At 42.2% G+C, this 14754-nt stretch overlaps 1 protein-coding gene across 3 annotated transcripts; it reads right to left on the bottom strand.

The window, feature by feature from the left end:
- Positions 1 to 3234: 3234 nt before the first annotated feature.
- ewsr1a (EWS RNA-binding protein 1a) lies at positions 3235 to 13442 on the bottom strand. Of its 3 annotated transcripts, none has more exons than XM_052521081.1 (16): positions 13321 to 13442; positions 12704 to 12740; positions 12494 to 12548; positions 12210 to 12336; positions 11785 to 11986; positions 11117 to 11427; positions 10841 to 11027; positions 6464 to 6501; positions 5876 to 5893; positions 5668 to 5801; positions 5428 to 5557; positions 5161 to 5280; positions 4362 to 4530; positions 4177 to 4271; positions 3836 to 4073; positions 3235 to 3605 (listed from the first exon to the last, which is right to left on the bottom strand). In XM_052521081.1, the coding sequence occupies exons 1-16, from the start codon at positions 13334 to 13336 to the stop codon at positions 3566 to 3568; spliced, it is 1917 nt and encodes a 638-aa protein (XP_052377041.1). In that variant the 5' UTR covers positions 13337 to 13442; the 3' UTR covers positions 3235 to 3565. The 3 variants fall into 3 exon arrangements, with proteins under 3 accessions (XP_052377041.1, XP_052377042.1, XP_035627998.1); XM_052521082.1 differs by having other exon boundaries at positions 11144 to 11427; XM_035772105.2 differs by having other exon boundaries at positions 5668 to 5783; positions 13321 to 13441.
- Positions 13443 to 14754: the final 1312 nt, after the last annotated feature.

Below are 14754 nucleotides of genomic sequence, written 5' to 3'. Positions count from 1 at the left end.
GTCCCTGTAACACCTAAAGATTTTGCAATTGTTTTAGATGCCATTCCCTCAGGCGTTGCTATGTTATTCAGGAACGTGTCAAGACCTGACCCTCAGAGCCTACCTTCTATTGACCCCGTTGACTCATCAGTAGGAAAGATTTGTTTCTCTTTTGGTCCATTCAACAACAGAGCGATACGATCCTTGTTTCAGCAGGATGTTGTATCTATACCTTATGCCATGCCTTATTGGAATGGATTTTTTTCTGTTGGAAAAAAGTTTGGATTTTGCCACACACATACCTACTTGTTAGCAAAATTAAGGAAGTTTAATTTTAAATTATTCATAAATATTATCCTGCCAACCACTATATGAAGAAGTTTAAGGAAAACATCAACTCAAATTGCTCCTTTTGTAATGACTACCCAGAAACAGTGTTGCATCTTTTTTGGCATTGTATGCATGTAAGAAAACTGTGGCAAGGCATCAGTAGGTTTATAACTGAACACATTTATGGAGATTTTACACTATTGTGGAGAGATGTACTGTTTGGATTCTTAACATACGTTAGAAATAAGCTGAAACATTTTTATGTATTTCATTTAATTATTCTTTAGGCCAAATTTCATAGACACAAATGTAAATTTACAAACAGACAACCACATTTTCTTACCCTACAAAAATAAATTGAACTTTATTTTAAGACGGTTAAATGCTCTACTAACAAAAAACCTGTTTGAATTGTAAGTATATATATATATATGTCCCTTAATGTCCTTGTGTAATTGTGATGTGATATTGTATCCCCTAGCTCGATTGTCCATTGTTTGTAATCTATGTATTCTTGTGTTCCCCCATGTGCTTTATGTATTGTTTTGTTGTTAATAAAAAATAGAAATAAAGTTACCCCCTCGGCCTTTGATTTAGCTCGAGGGAGCGAGTGAAAAACTTTGATCACTTGTGGGGTTGATAAGACCCACAATTCAATCCAAACTGCAATCACCTGTCAAACAATGGTGGCCACGAAGTGTCAAATTTAAACAACAAAGCTATATTTTCAGGATAGTCAGGCAAAATCATTTTTTATCACGATAAAAAAAATATATATACAGTACCAGTCAAAGGTTTGGACACAACCTACTCATTCAAGGGTTTTTCTTAATTTTTGCTATTTTTCTACATTGTAAAATAATGGTGAAGACATCAACACTATGAAATAACACATATGAAATCATGTAGTAACCAAAAAAAGTGTTTAACAAATCAAAATCCACTACTGTTTAAAAGTTTGGGTCACTTTAAGGAATGTCCTTGTTTTGAAAGAAAAGCTTTTTTTTTGTCCACTAAGATGACATAAAATGTATCAGAAATACAGTGTAGACATTGTTAATGTTGTAAATGACTATTGTAGCTGGAAATGGCTGATTTTTAATGGAATATCTACATAAGCGTACAGAGGCTCATTATCAGCAACCATCACTTCTATGTTCCAATGGCACGTTGTGGTAGCTAATCCAACTTTATAATTTTAAAAACCTAATTGATCAATAGAAAACCCTTTTGCAATTATGTCAGTGTAACCGATGTGAAATGGTTAGCAGGGTGCGCGCTAATAGCGTTTCAATCGGTGACGTCACTCGCTCTGAGACCTAGAAGTAGTTCCCCTTGCTCTGAAGGGCCACGGCTTTTGTGGAGCTATGGGTAATGATGCTTCGAGGGTGGCTGTTGTCTATGTGTGCAGAGGGTCCCTGGTTAGAGCGAGGAGAGGGACGGAAGCTATACTGTTACATCAGCACAGCTGAAAACTGTTGCCCTGATTAAAGAAGCAATAAAAATGGCCTTCTTCAGACTAGATGAGTATCTGGAGCATCAGCATTTATGGGTTAGATTACAGGCTCAAAATGACCAAAAACAAATAACTTCCTTCTGAAACTCGTCAGTCTATTCTTGTTCTGAGAAATTAAGGCTATTCCATGCGAGAAATTGCCAAGAAACTGAAGATCTCGTACAATGCTGTGTACTACTCTTTTCACAGAAACAGCACAAACGGGCTCTAACCAGAATAGAAAGAGTGGGAGGCCCCGGTGCACAACTGAGCAAGTGGACAAGTACATTAGAGTGTCTAGTTTGAGAAACAGATGGCTCACAAGTCCTCAACTGGCAGCTTCATTAAATAGTACCGCAAAACACCAGTCTCAACATCAACAGTGAAGAGGCGATTCCGGGATGCTGGCCTTCTAGGCAGAGTTGCAAAGAAAAAGCCCTATCTCAGACTGGTCAATAAACAGAAAAGATTAAGATGGGCAAATGAACACAGACACCGGATAGAGAAAGATTAGAAAAATGTGTTATGGATAGACAAGTTTGAGGTGTTCGGATCACAAAGAAGAACATTTGTGAGACGCAGAAAAAATGAAAAGAGGAGTGCTTGACGCCATCTGTCAAGCATGGTGGAGGCAATGTGATGGTCCGGGAGTGCTTTGGTGGTGGGAAAGTGGGATATTTGTACAGGGTAAAAGGGATCTTAAAGAAGGCTATCACTCCATTTTGCAACGCCATACCCTGTGGACGGTGCTTAATTGGAGCCAATTTCCTCCTACAACAGGACAATGTCCCAAAGCACAGCTCTAAACTATGCACTAACTATTTGGGATGGCGTATCACTGCAGAATGTGTGGTAGACATGCTGGTTGAGTGTGCCTTGAATTCCCACTACATCAGTGTCACCAGCAAAGCATCCCCACACCATCACACATCCATGCTTCACAGTGGGAATCACACACAGAGAAGATCCAGTCACCTACTCTGCATCTCACTAAGGCAAAAATCTCAAATTTGGGCTTAGACCAAAGGACAGATTTCCACCGGTCTAATGTCAATTGCTCATGTTTCTTGGCCAAAGCATGGCTCTTATTATTGGTGTTCTTTAGTGGTTTATTTACAGTAAATTGACCACACTAGCTTCTGTACCTGAGAAGACTCATGAGCCCATAGGCTTACTGGTAAAATTACCAAGGGGCATTGTAATTCCATCACTTGAAGCATGATGTCACCATAGGATAAGCATAATCAATATGTACAACTCCTTTGAGCAAGCATACATCTTGGGCCCATCTCTCAAATGTCATGGTAACAGTCTGCGTAACTATTCAGCCGTCCACAATGAGACGTCAACATTTCCTTAAATCTGTAGTGAAACGATGATCATTCCATTACTGAATCAGTAGACAAGCACCCTTTCCAGGAAAGACAGACTACATTTTCACATTTTTTTAATTCAACATGGTCAGAGAGGGGAGGGCAGAACAGGTTAAAAAAATGTTTTGCTTATCACAAAGGTTTCACAAATACAATTTATCTGTACACAACAGCATGCGTTTGCCACAGGTTCACAAATGTTCAACCAGACAGGAACAAAAAAAACACTGGTAAAAAAATACAATTAAAATAAAAAGGTCACCGAAGTCAACTAAAGAACCACAAATTCCCACCATTAACCATTTATAAATATGGAGATACAAGTTTAAAATGTTCATTTAAAAATAAATCCTGTATAACATGGGAATTTATTCAAGCGTTGTATCCTTCAGTAGGGACGACCTCTGCGGTCCTGGCGATGGTCTCCCCTGGAGGGAATAAACATTTCCTTTAACAACCTTGACAGATTTATTCAAAACAGCTTTCAGAATTTTTTGGAGACTTTCCCTTTCCATTAATTCAGGCTTACAATGCAATCAAGTAACTTCTGTTACCAAAATGTGAAACTATGTTGGGGTTTAAATGTGAGCACCCCAAGTGGGCATTAGAAGCTTGTTTGATGGGAGCTGGCTGAATGTGAATAACACTTCATACTCACTTCATTTCCATCATCTTGCCGGGGGGGCCCATACCCCTCCTGCCTCGGCCGCCCATGTCATCCATGGGAGGGCCACCACGGCCCCTGCCGCCGAAACTTCCTCTTTCCATGCCACCACGTCCTCTGAATCCACGATCACCACCCCTGCCTCCACGGAAGCCTCCAGGGCCCCCTGGACCACCACGGTCCATCCCTCCACGCCCACGCATTCCTGGGCCACCCCTACCACGATCGCCACCTAGAAACAAGACAATGTGTTGGTTGGAAGGAAGACAATGTATAGCTTTTCCCCTACTAAAATGTATCCTTCATGAAGTAGATATTTTTAAGCAAAGCATTACCTGAAGGGGAGAAAGGTGGTCCAAAGCCTTCTGGTTTTGGTGATTTGCACTGGTTACACTCCATTCTCCAGGCAAAGTTCTGGTTACCGCAGCCCCTGCAATCATAAGCCTCAGGTCAGGACTACCCCAAACCACAGAGAAAGGCAGTTAAAAACTGAACAATTTACTTTTTTGTTAGTACTCACTCTTTAGGGCACTCCCAGTCTCCTGCTCTCTGCTGCATGTTGCCCCCTGAGGGACCACCTCTACCCATGCCATGAGGACTGCCCATGCCACGGGGACCACCCCTGGGGATAAATCCACCACGCTCCCCACCGCGTCCCATTGGACCACCACGGCTCATCATTCCTGGCCCTAAGAGTGACCAATGGATAACAAACAGTCAGTGTTCAGAATGTTACACTGAGTTTGAGATCAACTTTTACCACCATCTACTAATTGTCAAATATACATTACATCTCATATATTTTCTATCTACCAAGATGCAAATTGGTAAGGGCCCAACAAACAATTCACACGGAAACAGAAAAGCAAGTCAAGAAAGTGTCTACTTTCAGAGAACAAGTATATTATAAACATGATTCATCTCAATACTCCCAACTTTCTAAAGCACAAACAGAAAATAGTGCCCTGGGGTGGGGAAGTCAGACTCGTTGGTCTGGGTTTAAGATTCATTAAGATACTCTTTAGTTTCCTGGTTTTGGATTTCCCCATTATTTTTTCCAGGGTGGCTAATAGTGTTTCATGTGATGGGAGAGTTTGTAAAAGCAAATGCCCACCCGATTGATACAAATCATCATATCATTCTGCCAGGTAGGCCTACTTTGCAGTCAATATTTCATAGGGAAGATTTTTGGGAAAACCTTTAAAAATGACTGTTTAGGCATGCTTAGTGGCTACACAACACAGGTGCACAGAAATGTGTTATACTTCTGAAAGTGGCAGGAAACATGAATCACTGATGCATTATTTGGCAGAACATACCTCCACGGTTCATCATGCCTCCCCGGTCACCCCTCATGGACATGCCTCCTCGCATCATCCCCATCATGGGCTTACGGCGAGCCATCGACACCTTTAGCTTCTTCCCCTGAAAGTCTTTGCCTAGGTAGAAGGGGGAAGAGAGGTACATATTCAATACCAACATCTACTGAAAGAACTCTGCTAAGATTATGCATGAAGCCCTAAAAATGATCAAGGAGCAATCAGAGGGCCTCTTGTTAGTACCCCCCCCCCCAAAAAGACACTCACCATCAAACCACTCAACTGCAGCTTTGGCGCATGGGGGCTCATCATAAGACAAAGTACAATCACCCTTTGGTTTCCCCGAATCTTTGTCTGTGTAAATGTTGATAGCAGGCAGACCTGTGCGCTTGTTGATCTGAAAGACGGAAAACAGTTAAATCACCCAATTATTCAGTCAGTACTTTTCAAAAGCCTGCGATAACATTTAGGAAAGGCCTCCAAACTGCATCAGAGTCCAGTACCAACCCTGATTATTCCACTGTGCTTGAAAAAGTCAGCGACTTCGGGCAGCGTTGCATTCTCCGTCAGGCCAGTGATGTAAATAGTGTTATTCTCAGAGTCATCCTGTTCCTCTGGGCGTCCTGTGGACAGAGTAAGGTCTGTTTAAAAGGAAACATTTATAAAATTGACGCACAAACATTGCTGGGTTTGATACATGGCATGATGAACTCACCTGTGTCTGAGTCTGGTCCTATTGCCCATCCACAAAGAGAGAAGACAAGAGACCAAACGTTAGTAAGCACATTTGCCTGATCTATCCCACATGCTGCAGGTTGACTTTACCCTGGCACACATGCTCCTCTGAGCATTTCCCTTTGTATAAAAATAAACATGGTGTTGCAACCTTAGAAATTAGATTATTGAAACCCAATTTGGGCAAATATATAAAAAGTGTTTTCAAATGAACTGAACACCCAAAACACCTAAGGCTGAAAATTAACCTACTTTGAAAGTTAAATAATCAAAAGACCACATTCGCAAAATAAATATTTAGAAAAGTGGTGAAAAGCCTAATGGCTTCATTGGCTTGGGGCAGCATATAAAAAAAATATCAGTGGGAACACTTTAAAAAAGTAATCAAGTGGACGCTTGATATTGAAAAAACCCTCAAAGCAGTGTGTGAGAAAAACCCTAATGAACCAGCCATATATTTTTTGTTTTCCCCTTTGGCTAGAAAATACAACACAACAAGTAGATACAAATGTATACATGTGTTAGGTGGTCTAGTGTATTATCGTCTTGTAATTGTCATTAAACTTACCACCAGGCTTACTGAAGCCACCTCTGTCTCCAGTGATGCTGGGGGAATAAGCGGAGATATGAAGACGATATCCCTTTAACAGCCACTTTGTACCACATAGGGATGGGGGAGATTTGGCACAGTTCTGACTAGCTCTTATTTATAAAATGCCCAAGAAACTAACTTAGCCATTAACCCCCCAAAATCTTTAAAGGAACTATAGAATCTTGACAGGGGTAGGGGTCTATACAACGTTTGTGATCTATGGGTTCCCTTGCTGAATACAATATATTAACTCAACCGGCATAACTTTCTACGAGTATCAATGTTTGGCATAATGGAGTGGCTTTAATCTTTATTACCTCTGGGGTTGAAAACCCTTGTATTTTACACAACAGGATATATTTGAATTGTTTCAGATGCAGCTCAAGTTACAGACCAGTGATCTAGTTGGATTTGAAAAGTACTATACAACCATAATTTGTTCATAGACTTCAGGCTTAGAGGATAAGGTCATTATAAAAACTAACCCCCCCCCCTCATAAAATGCCGTAACATGGGAGCCTTTACTATTCAGAGCTGTACCTGAGACAATTGTTACAAATAACGTATGGTACATTCAATCATTAAGTAAAATTTCAGCCAATAAACACATTGTTTTACACAATATTTGATTACACAAAGCAAAAAAATGCAACCAATAATTGTCACTAAATAACAGTTTGCTTTCTAAAAACGTTTTTTTCCCCCCTTGATGACATTGACTTTTTTGGGGGACATTTTTGGCCACCTCTTGTTGACACCACCGATATTGTCCCCTTTTCAAAAGGCTGCTGGCACAGACCCAGAACTGAGTTGTGGTACTGTAAAAGTATTGGTGTGTTTACATGGATCTCACTTTGTTACCTGTAGCATATAAATGCGACAAAGCATGTTAAAGAAAAGTGCACTTCAGCAATACATTTGAAGTCATACCATTTTTACACTTATTTGTTTCTTACCTGTGTGTAAGAAAGGTGAATGAATTGCATTTGTGATTATTGGGGTAACATTAAGTATGTTCAGTGCAAACTAAGGTAAAGGTGCCTCTGATTTTTAACCTTTGGATTTGACCAATACAATAAGCACTGGTAGACGATAGTGATATAAATAGATAGCCTTGAAGTGACAAAGCAATGCATTCACCTTTTTTTAATTAAAAAAAAACAAACAAATACACACCCCCCCCCCAACACTGAACAAATATATTCAGAGGTGTATGCTTTAGACCATTTCACTAAAATGTTGACATACTGAACGACTAACATCAAAACCTAACATGGCTAAATGCATAACTGTACTTTATGTATACAGGTTGAGCTACAGTGGGGCAAAAAAGTATTTAGTCAGCCACCGATTGTGCAAGTTCTCCTATTTAAAAAGACGAGGCCTGTAATTTACATCATAGGTACACTTCAACTATGTATGACAGACAAAATGAGAAGGAAAAAAATCCAGAAAGTCACATTGTAGAATTTAATGAATTTATTTGCAAATTATGGTGGAAAATAAGTATTTGGTCAACAACAAAAGTTTCTCAATACTTTTTTATATACCCTTTGTTGGCAATGACAGAGGTCAAGTGTTTTCTGTAAGTCTTCACAAGGTTCACACACTGTTGCTGGTATATTGGCCCATTCCTCCATGCAGATCTCCTCTAGAACAGTGATGTTTTGGGGCTGTTGCTGGGCAACACAGACTTTCAACTCCCTCCAAAAATGTTCTACGGGGTTGAGATCGAGAGACTGGCTAGGCCACTCCAGGACCTTGAAATGCTTCTTACGAAGCCACTCCTTCATTGCCCGGGCGGTGTGTTTGGGATCCTTGTCATGCTGAAAGACCCAGCCACGTTACATCTTCAATGCCCTTGCTGATGGAAGGAGGTTGACACTCAATCTCACAATACATGGCCCCATTCATTCTTTCCTTTACATGGATCAGTCGTCCTGGTCCCTTTGCAGAAAAACAGCCCCAAAGCATGATGTTTCCACCCCCATGCTTCACAGTAGGTATGGTGTTCTTTGGATGCAACTCGGCATTTGTCCTCCAAACACGACGAGTTGAGTTACCAAAAAGTTATATTTTGGTTTAATCTGACATTCTCCCAATCTTCTTCTAGATCATCCAAATGCTCTCTAGCAAACTTCAGACGGGCCTGGACATGTACTGGCTTAAGCAGGGGGACACGTCTGGCACTGCAGGATTTGAGTCCCTGGCAGCGTAGTGCGTTACTGATGGTAGGCTTTGTTACTTTGGTCCCAGCTCTCTGCAGGTCATTCACTTGGTACTCCAGGGTGTTTCTGGGATTTTTGCTCACTGTTCTTGTGATCATTTTGACCCCACGGGGTGAGATCTTGCGTGGAGCCCCAGATCGAGGGAGATTATCAGTGGTCTTGTATGTCTTCCATGTCTTCCATTTCCTAATAATTGCTCCCACAGTTGATTTCTTCAAACCAAGCTGCTTACCCATTGCAGATTCAGTCTTCCTAGCCTGGTGCAGGTCTACAATTTTGTTTCTGGTGTCCTTTGACAGCTCTTTGGTCTTGGCCATAGTAGAGTTTGGAGTGTGACTGTTTAAGGTTGGACAGGTGTCTTTTATACTGATAACAAGTTCAAACAGGTGCCATTAATACAGGTAACAAGTAGAGGACAGAGGAGCCTCTTAAAGAAGAAGTCACAGGTCTGTGAGAGCCAGAAATCTTGCTTGTTTGTAGGTGACCAAATAATTATTTTCCACCATAATTTGCTAATAAATTCATTTTAGGATTCTTAATGTGATTTTCTGGATTTCTCATTTTGTCTGTCATAGTTGAAGTGTACCTATGATGAAAATTACAGGCCTCTCATCTTTATAAGTGGGAGAACTTGCACAATTGGTGGCTGACTAAATACTTTTTTGCCCCACTGTATAAGTTCCCAAGTGTATGTCCAGCTCAAACAATTGTAGCATGGTATACCTAAAAGAGTGCCAAAGTCTGCACACAAACTAAATACCTTCAAAATGAGACATGGCTAAATCTATAGAAAAGTATTTCCTGAATTTAAAAAAATAAAAGACCAGAAAGATTGAATTAATTCCACTCATAGTCCCATTATAAAAACATGTGGTTGAATAGCCTATCCAAAATGCACTCCTTCATGACCATTCATTTGAATGTGACCAGAAGTGCCCTCATTCAAAAAGGCCTACTGGCATCCTTGTAGAATAAACATGCCTGCCACTTATTATCCCAACTGACTTTGGCTCTTGTGTGCTCCTGTGATTGAAAATAATTTACACAGGAAAATCTCTCAACATTGGCTACCCAGAAGATGGCCAACTGGCACTTGCGTGACAAAGTTCAGTTGGGAGGGTCTAGGTCACATCTCAAACTAATTCCACAGATGGCAGAGTGTCAGCGGATTTACACTCCTTTTAACTCAATTGAAGAATTAAGGTCACCAATTAGTAAGGAACTCCCCTCACCTGGTTGTCTCGGTCTTAATTGAAGGAAAAATGAAAACCAGCAGATACTATGTCGTCCGTGGAATGACTGACACCCCTAGACTAGGGGGCCAAAGGGGAGATATTTGCTGATGGTCTTTAGCTCGTGGATACCTTCTTACCTTTGGCCATACAGTGGGAGGGCTGAGAGCAGCAACCAGTAGCACAACATACATCTACAAGGGTGATGACTGATTTCACATTATATTTTAAAGGATGTGGTCATCAAGCTATACTGAACAAAAATAACACAACACGCAAAAAAGTCAAAAGGAGTTAGTTCATAAGGAAATCAGTCAATTGAAATAAATGTGTTAAGCCCTAATCTATGTATTTCACATGACTGGGAATACAGATATCCATCTGTTGGTCTCAGATAACTTAGTGTTTGTTGTCCACAGCTTATGCCTGCCCATACCATCACCCCACTATGGGGCACTCTTAACATGGACATAATTTAATATTTATCTGGCAACAGCTCGTGGACATTCCTGCAGTCAGCAGGCCAATTGCATGGCAATGGAGAAATGCTAAATAGGGATGTTAACAAATGTATGCACATTTGAAAGAAATAAACCTTTTGTACATATGGAACATTTCTGGGATCTTTTATAGTAACTCATGAAATATGGGACCATCACTTCACAAGCAGCATTTATATTTTTGTTCAGTGTAGTATAAAATGTAACCTACATCCTATGCCTCAACTCCCCACATAATTCCAACAGCAGATATCATGCCTTTCTGCCGAGGTTAATTTGACTAACTGCCCTATCCAGTGAGGGGTGATGTGCCACTCTCAGCCCTGTGCAGGCCTCACTCTGCTCCTGTAGAAGAAAAGGTTTGATGAAGTGAGAGGATGGGCGAGCACTTACCCCATGCCTCTGCTCATTCCACCACGCATGCCGCCACCACGCATCATCCCACCGCGGTCAAACCCTCCACGGCCGCGGCCCCGGCTCTCCCCCCCACCCATGCCTCGGCCCTCACCGCGGCCCCTATATCCACCCGGCTCTGGCCCCGGGTAGCCCCGTCCGTTGGAATGATCCTGCCTGTAGTTGCCTGGGGAGAGAGCAGACAGTTAGGACCCACCACAATTAAGAACTATGAAGATAAACCAGTATAAAATCACACAATGCCATAAGACTTACTGTACTGGCTAGGTGTTCTATATTCACCCTGCTGACCATAGCTGCCTCCTGGTCCACCCTGTTGTCCATACTGGCTGGCAGGTGGCTGACTGTAGGACCCCCCGGATGTGGGAGCATAGCTGGAAGGTGGGGCCTGTTGCTGGGGTGGAGGGGCCTGTGGCGCCTGGTAACCGACACCCTGTTGGGTGTAGCCACTCTGCTGGCTCTGGTATCCACCACCTTGTGGCGGCTGGGAGAATGAGCCCTGCTGGGGTGCCTGAGAGTAGGAGTTCTGCTCATAGCTGGTGGGTGGCTGGCTGCTGGTGCTGTAGCTGTGGGGACAGGAGATGAGGACAAGAGAAATTGGGTCAAACCTCCAGATGGCATAATGCAGCTTGGTCTTTCTCAGATTAGTAAATAAATGGCATTTGGCTTCACTCGCAATTACATATGTTAATAACTCGCTAAATGTGTATGATCAGTAACATCTTATTTGATGGGTGGGATACTACCAACTCCCCCGCCAAGGATCATTAAGTTAGATTCCCAGTACATGCGTGACCAAGTTACTTTGGATTAAAGTACCTGCCAAATTGCACATACCAGAATACTGGTTAATATGATAAAGGAGCTTGAGCTGACAGTTAAGCAAATGTTTAAGAGTGAAATTTGAGGGCTCAAAGACACACCCGGGTGGTGCTCCAGCGGTCGGCTGCTGCCCATATCCCTGGTATGCAGTCTGGGCTCCATATCCACCCTGGACCCCATAAGAGCCCTGGCTGCTGCTGGTGGTGGTGGCAGCAGCAGGGGCTGCAGCATACCCTGCAGCTCCATACCCCTGGGTTGGCTGGCTGTAACCCTGGGGGGCAGCAGGAGTGGTGGCATAACCAGCTGAGAGGAGAAAAGCAAAAGTCAGTGTTAAACTGTGTACACAAGCCCCAGCTGCCCCACAACAAACTAGGGGCTAATGCAGGGGGTGGGCAATTCCAGTCCCCGAGGGCCTGATTGGTGTCAGTTTTGCCCCAGCTAACACATCGGACTAATTAAAAAAAAACACCTAATCATTCATTTCATTTAATTTCATGTTTTTATCAGAATAGACAGAAGTTACCACCTGCAGTGGGTGGCTGCTGACTGTAACCCTGTTGAGCGTAGCCACTTGAGATGCTACCACCTTGGGGATAGGTTGACTCAGTCGGCTGGCTGTATGACCCATATCCCTGCGGTTGGCCATAACTCGGCTGAAAAACAACAGATGTCAACTATCGATAATCCAACCCCCCAAACTCAGGAGAGAAGCTTCAGATTGTGTTAATTCATTGAGTCCGTTCAGATCATTGAACCCTAAAAACCTAGGGGCTATGGAAAGGGGCTTTGGTCAGAACAAAAGTAGCCTACCTGTGTGTTTTGTCCATAGCCAGCCTGAGAGGGCGGAGCCACATAGGAGCCATACCTACAAAAATAAAACAGCCTTAGCCTCTACTCCACCATCTTCATTGACTCGTCAATACAACAATTGTCGTCGAGTCAGACAAATGTTCGGGGATTATCAACGCGATAAACAGTTAAATTATATACATTAGCTTTTCAGTGCAAGAATACACTTACCCCGGTTGGCCTCCTGCCTGTCCATAGGAGCTGTAGTCTGCAAAATACAACATAACCATGAGGACAGTTCCATTTTGATAATAAATGGCATCATGAACATGTTTTTCATTCTTTACCATGTCAAGATTACTAAGTGATTACTAAATGCAGTCTCCAAAACCTGGCTATTAGTTGACAAACAAAGCTCAATTCAAGAAATGGCCGCCTTTATCAGCTTGTTTTACCAACTAACGTTAGAACAGGCGCGCATTCGCTCAGCTAACGAAAAAGCTAGCTAGCGAACGTTAACTAGTAAGAGCCATCGGACAATACTATAGTTAGAACTAGCAAACTAGAGGAATGAGATGCAAGTTTCACGGGAAAATAACTCCCAACCTGTTCAAAAACAGTTATAGGCTTGGGGGTTTGAAAATGTAATTCCAAAATGCAATAGCAGTTATAGCTAGTTAGCTAGCATTAAAAGCTAGCGAAATAACCCCTCCCCCATAGAAGGTAATGTAGATAAATGGCTCCCACTGCACATAACGGTACTTAACTGCTGCCTACATGTCTAATACCTAATATTGAAATTGATAAACTGATATGTAGACGAATTAATACGGTTTCACAATCCTTACCCGCTGCTGATGCCATTTCAATGTCTGGTCTTCACAGAATGTTCTTCTCTCTATTCAGGCACGCGCAGCTGGCCTGGTTTTAAACGAAGGCGGACCTAAACTGAAAGGGACGGTCTTCTTCTTGTTCGTTGTGGGGGGGGTTTATCGGCGGTTGGCATACAACAATATGGTGCATTACCGCCACCTATTGCACTGGAGTGTGGGACAGAGACAGGGAGATAATGAATCCTACCTGCCAGCCCCGTTACTCTTAAAAAAGATAATACAATATTTGAGACGATATCTAACGAGGTTCTACTTAATATACTCTTTAAACTAATTTCCTGTATCCCGTTCTACTTCATACTAGATCTCAGTCTCTCTCTTTCCCTCGGATACTACCCACACTGTAGCAATACATGCTCCACAGTCTCTGTTTCCTGGAAATAATCACACTTTCCTGTTGGATGCTTTCCTATCACATTTAAAGTCTCAGATGTGTCTTCAGGACAAGTCTCTGAACATCCTTGAGTGGCAAAGCCAAAGCCCGGACTTCTGGAATATTTGTGGAGAGACCTGAAAATAAGTGTGCAGCAACGCTTCCCATACAACCTGACAGAGCTTGAGAGGATCTGCAGAGAAAAATGGGAGAAACTCCACAAATACAGGTGTGCCAAGCTTGTAGCGTCATACCCAAGAAGACTCACTGCTTTAATCGCTGCCAAAGATGCTTCAACACAGTACTGAGTAAAGGGTCTGAATACTTTTGTAAATGTGATATTTAATTTGATAAATTAGCAAACATTTCTAAAAACATGTTTGTACTTTATCATTATGGTGTATTGTGTGTAGATTGGTGAGGGAAAAAAACAATTGATTCAATTTTAGAATAAGGCTGTAACATAACAAAAAGGAAAAGGGATCTGAATACTTTCCTGAATGCACTTTACAAGGTCCTCAATGAGGAACGCCCAGCCCCCCACTCCTTTCCCGTCACATTTAGCACCTTTTTACACTTTCCCACCACTCTCTCACTGTGTTAGTCCAGTGTTAAAGTATACCCCAAGGAACCTGAAGGACCCCACCTTCTACAAGTTTCTCCCATATAACCTCAAGCGTACCTCATCTCACACCCTCCTCCTGGTAGAGAACACTGTCTGAGTTTTCTCGACAGAGAATCTGAATCCCCGCAGCTCTACCTCATCAAATTACTTCCTGTACCTTCCTGACTATGTACAGCAGTTCTTCCCCTCTCCCATAAGGCCCCATCATCTGCAAATAATGACCGCCCAATGTCTGAGAGTAAACGTCACTGATCATGATTGACAACAACTATCTGATGCTGTCTGGTCCAAAAGAGTATGACATTGTTGCCGCCCGTAGCATTGATTGCAAGGGAAGCCAGCGAGCATTTGGCCTCCCTTGATAAAAAAAATCATAACATAATAGCCAATC

Source organism: Oncorhynchus keta, chromosome 6, assembly GCF_023373465.1.
Source record: "Oncorhynchus keta strain PuntledgeMale-10-30-2019 chromosome 6, Oket_V2, whole genome shotgun sequence".
Lineage (NCBI taxonomy): Eukaryota > Metazoa > Chordata > Actinopteri > Salmoniformes > Salmonidae > Oncorhynchus > Oncorhynchus keta.
Note: the sequence above shows the minus strand (reverse complement) of the source record. Positions and strands in the feature narration are given on the sequence as shown.

What these genes read in the sequence shown, in the direction of transcription:
- ewsr1a (XM_052521081.1), bottom strand. An exon ending in GGAATGAGCAGAGGCATGGG is followed by an intron (nt 6,502 to 10,840) that starts GTAAGTGCTCGC and finishes TTATTCCCCCAG; the next exon opens with CATCACTGGAGACAGAGGTG. An exon ending in ACCACCTTTCTCCCCTTCAG is followed by an intron (nt 4,074 to 4,176) that starts GTAATGCTTTGC and finishes TCTTGTTTCTAG; the next exon opens with GTGGCGATCGTGGTAGGGGT.